This window comes from Adiantum capillus-veneris, chromosome 15 (assembly GCF_014529385.1).
Source record: "Adiantum capillus-veneris isolate H3 chromosome 15, ASM1452938v2, whole genome shotgun sequence".
NCBI lineage: Eukaryota > Viridiplantae > Streptophyta > Polypodiopsida > Polypodiales > Pteridaceae > Adiantum > Adiantum capillus-veneris.
Genome location: NC_140945.1, coordinates 136,134,486 through 136,139,444, shown reverse-complemented (window position 1 = coordinate 136,139,444; position 4,959 = coordinate 136,134,486). Strand labels below are relative to the sequence as shown.

Sequence of the window (4,959 nt, the reverse complement as noted above, 5' to 3'; positions counted from 1 at the left end):
TTTTGAGGACTATGAGCCTCTTTCGCCAACTAACTAGTCAAAAATGAAGTTCAAAATACCTTTTTCCTAGTTTCTAGCATCACATTCTACTTTTACATATCCTCTCCCAGCTGCACGATTACCTTTTGTAGAATTAGTAAGGTTCTCCTTTGGTGTGTGAGCACAATAATAACATTTTAGTTTCTCAAAGCACTAATTCTTTAGTGGTGTAGGGGGACTCGGTTCTTGTAGAACTGCAAAAATGTGCTACGTTAATTTGGGAAATTTTGCAACTTGACACTCGTCGTGCACTGGCCGATGGATATATAGGAGGAAAGAGTACATTGGCAGCACATTTGAAAAAGACTCAAGAGTCAAGATGGGCGCAGGCAACCATAATTTTCAAGGTGTGCTTCTCACGATGGCAGCGCTGTTGATAGGATGCTCCATCCACGCTGCTTCGGACCCAGGTATATAGCGCTCTCTCTCTCTCTCTCTCTCTCTCTCTCTCTCTCTCTGTCTCTCACACACATTACACAGCGTTAGTAATTAGCTCTATCTCCTTTGTCTTTAATGTTACATAGCTACGCCACCGCATGCTGCAAACGGCCCACCTCCGGATCACCCAACAAACGGCTCCTCTCATGGCGCAGTCCCCAGTAAATTAACGTCTCCAACAAATGGCTCCTCTCATGGCCCAGTACCTGCGCATCACCCCACAAACGGCTCTCATTGCCCACATCTGCACAACCCAGCGAACGGCTCCTCTCATTGCGCAGTCACGCCCTCCCCTATCCCACATAAATTACCGCGGCCACCGCATGCCTCCAGCCCACCCTCGCGCGCTCCCTCCCCTGCTGCACATAAATTAGCGCCTCGGCCTGCTCATGGCGCAGGTCGCCGTTCTCCACCACCTTCTTCCGATCATATCGCCCCTTCCCCTACAAGACACAATATATCGACCAAGGCGCCCTCTCCTGCACGGCATGCCTCCAGCCCACCCTCGCACGCTCTCCCCCCTGCTGCACATAGATTAGCGCCTCGGCCGGCTCATGCAGGTCGCGGTTCTCCACCACCTTCTTCCGATCATATCGCCCCTTCCCCTACAAGACACAATATATCGACCAAGGCGCCCTCTCCTGCACGGCATTCCTCCAGCCCACGTCCCTCGCGCGCTCCCTCCCCTGCTGCACATAGATTAGCGCCTCGGCCGGCTCATGCTGGTAGCCCTTCTCCACCACCTTCTTCCGATCATATCGCCCCTTCCCCTACAAGACACAATATATCGACCAAGGCGCCCTCTCCTGCACGGCATGCCTCCAGCCTACCCTCGCGCGCTCCCTCCCCTGCTGCACATAGTTTAGCGCCTCGGCCGGCTCATGCAGGTCGACCTTCTCCACCACCTTCTTCCCATCATATCGCCCCTTCCCCTACAAGACACAATATGTCGACCAATGCGCCCTCTCCTGCACGGCATGCCTCCAGCTCACCCTCGCGCGCTCCCTCCCCTGCTGCACATAGATTAGCGCCTCGGCCTGCTCATGCAGGTCGCCGTTCTCCACCACCTTCTTCCGATCATATCGCCCCTTCCCCTACAAGACACAATATATCGACCATGGCGCCCTCTCCTGCACGGGATCATGCCATCAGCCCCTCTGCCTCCAGCCCATCTGTCCATGTTCCATTCGGCCAGGAATCTACAGCCTCGGCCCCGGTGCGGATCATTAAGATATGGTGCGTCGCCAATCCTCTCGCAGATCCACATGCGTTGCAGGCAGCACTGGACTTTGTATGCGCCACGGATGCAGCCGTCTGCGCGTCCATCCAGCCCGGCAAACACTGCTTCATGCCCAACACCACGGCCGCCCACGCCTCCTTCGCCTTCAATTCCTATTGGCAAGGTTCCGGATTTTTAACAGGTGCCCCCTGCGATTTCGGTGGCACTGCCATCTTCGCCATTAGCGACCCCAGTAAGCTCTCTCTCTCTCTCTCTCTCTCTCTCTCTCTCTCTGCGTGTTCGTTTCTGTACTCAGCAATCTCCCGGTGCTCATGATTGCAGGCTATGGACATTGCAAGTATCATTGATTCTGCGGCCTCGTCGTCATTAGTTCTGATCGGCTCTGTTCTTGTGGCTGAATGTGCTACAATTTTCATCTCTCACAAAATGAGATCTCTTGCCAATATTTCTTAGTTTAGTGTTTGTCGCCTCTCTCTCTCTCTAACCAAAACAATGTGAAAGTCGAGTTTTCGTTACATCAATTCTTCGGTTGCTCACAAACTTGGGTACAATTTCTTCGAATCTGATTTTCCTACGTGCTGATCAGAAAAGTATTGCTCTGTTGAAAGTTATTATTGATGATCATAAAGTATGGTGCAAAGAACCTTAATGACAAGGAAGCTTTCTATACCAGGTTCCTTGGTTGAATGCTATGTGAGCCTTTTCGCCTACATTATGCAACTGAACCTTAAGAGAAAGTATACTTTGAAGTGATTATTCTCCTCCTTAAACTAGTCAAGCAAAATTTTGTGCTTTCTTGTTTGTAGCCCCATATATAGACGAGTCCCAAATAGCCAAAATAGTGAACTATGAAAGAATATAAGAGTGAAAGGTGCATAATAGTCATTCACAAGAATATATATATACAACATGAATGCATTCTATTGAATGAATTGATAGCTCTATTCTTCTCCACTCTCGAAAAGATCGTTGTCCTTGTAGTCACGAACACTACTATGTATATGGTAGTGATGTGTGTGAACATAATGAGGACCGTTAAGGAACTTTTTTTCTTACTAGGAGGTTTTTTTCTGTGTATTGTATACATGTCCATGTTAACTTATCTTTTTATTTCCACACTAAGCATTACAATCTCTATTGTGTACCTTGAGCTTCTTCATCTTCTCCAAGTTGTATGTGCATTTGTGTACCCTAACTCCAACAATTGGTATTAGAGCAGGTCGCATCCTCTCGCTGTCAAGAAGTGCGCAGTGCAACTAGAAAAGCGTCGGGCCTCTAACTGTCAGGATTCACAGTTAGAGGACCGTTGCAGCAAAATCAAGCGAGTCAGGGAAGATTTGAAGCTAAAAACACTCTAAAAAAGAACAAAACTCTATTTATGAAAGCTTATTTTTAATAAAGAGCCAATATCAACTCAAAGCTCTTGTGTGTGTGATGATTCGGTGTAGCCTCCCTCCCAATTCCATAGTGGCAATACTCTTTTCCCCTGATAAAAACCCTAAAAAAACGCTTCAATTCTTCGTCGTAGCCATTTCATGGAAGCTTCAGAACTTCATTAAAAAATCCCAAGTAGTTATTTGAAGAGGGAAAACCCTAATCGGTGGCCTTACAGCCTCAAATACAGGGTTGGAATAACATGGATCTGTACTAGGAGACCAATATAGGTGTAGGCTTTGTATCCCTTCATAGAGGAGCTCAAAGTGCTGATATTGTACTTGTAAAATGTTCTTTCCCCTCCCAATTCCATAGTGGCAATACTCTTTTCCCCTGATAAAAACCCTAAAAAAACGCTTCAATTCTTCGTCGTAGCCATTTCATGGAAGCTTCAGAACTTCATTAAAAAATCCCAAGTAGTTATTTGAAGAGGGAAAACCCTAATCGGTGGCCTTACAGCCTCAAATACAGGGTTGGAATAACATGGATCTGTACTAGGAGACCAATATAGGTGTAGGCTTTGTATCCCTTCATAGAGGAGCTCAAAGTGCTGATATTGTACTTGTAAAATGTTCTTTCAGTCCTCATTCGCACGGCACTATGATTGATGTGAAATTTGTTACCATTTTTGGGTCATTTTTTATCATTAAATAATATTTTGGCCATTTCTAGTCCAAAAATATCCTTTTTTGTCCGTTAAAAGCCCAGATGGGTTGGCAAAATTCCTAAATTTGTGGAAACATATCATTGGATTTAAATTCATCTCAAACCTTGTTCTTTCACTTGGAAATCACTCTAGGTGTATCTTGTACGCTTGTGTATGAAACCTGTTATCTTTTGTCGAGATCGTTCGTAGTGAACTTTCTAGGAAAAACGAGTGTGCCACCTTGAAACACTTGACATTTGTACATTTCTAAAGCAAACGAAGCATGCTTTATTGTGATTATACTTGCGTTAATGCCACATTGAGGCCTCACCTACCCAACAAGGTATGCATATGACTGTCACGGTGGTATCTGTTTTTACGTATATCACACTATGTACATCATAGCATTTGGTCTCATATAAAAAAGGCATTGAGAGATTTTGATGATATTCATTGATATCACTACATTGATGAATACTTTGATGATATTCATTGATAAGATTTTTTGTTAATACTTTGATGATATTCATTGATATCACTACATTGATAAATGTCGTTTTATGTAGTATTTACACATGTAATTTGCATCATGTAATCATGCATCTTGTATTTTTACGTTCATACTTTATGTACCATATGTTGTCATGCGTATATATGTCGTCAAAAAAGTGGCGTCGCGAACCATCTCCTATGGCATTGTGAACGTAATTATTTCACTAACGGTACTAATAATTTTCATGACTATGTTTTTTGAGTCTATGATCTATGTAGGATTGATCAAAGAATTGCTTTTATGAAAACAAACTTGGTGACAATAAAAGATTTATGAAGACATGTTTGGTGATTCCATATTGATGACAAGCTACACAGCAGATTCACGAAGACACTTCTGATTACGAGCTAATCAATAGCCTTTACACCTCTTTATTGAACCTTTGTATTCATTATTGTATTTGATAGGATAGGAGTAATGTAACTCCTCATAAAACATTCATTGTAAAAGGAGTGATGTAGCTCCTCATAAAATATTCATTGTAAAAGGAGTAATGTAGCTCCTCATGAACATTTGTACATTCAATGATTTTTATAATATAACGGTGGGTGTATATAGAGCTGTGGGTTTTTCCCTTGATCCCCCAAGGGTTTTTTCATCCATAGTTAA

General features: G+C 43.9%; 1 protein-coding gene across 1 annotated transcript; it reads left to right on the top strand.

The window, feature by feature from the left end:
• Positions 1-358: 358 nt before the first annotated feature.
• Positions 359-4,013, top strand: LOC147441550 (uncharacterized). Its single transcript, XM_086483449.1, has 3 exons — positions 359-449; positions 564-1,949; positions 2,039-4,013. The coding sequence occupies exons 1-3, from the start codon at positions 359-361 to the stop codon at positions 2,062-2,064; spliced, it is 1,503 nt and encodes a 500-aa protein (XP_086339575.1). The 3' UTR covers positions 2,065-4,013.
• Positions 4,014-4,959: the final 946 nt, after the last annotated feature.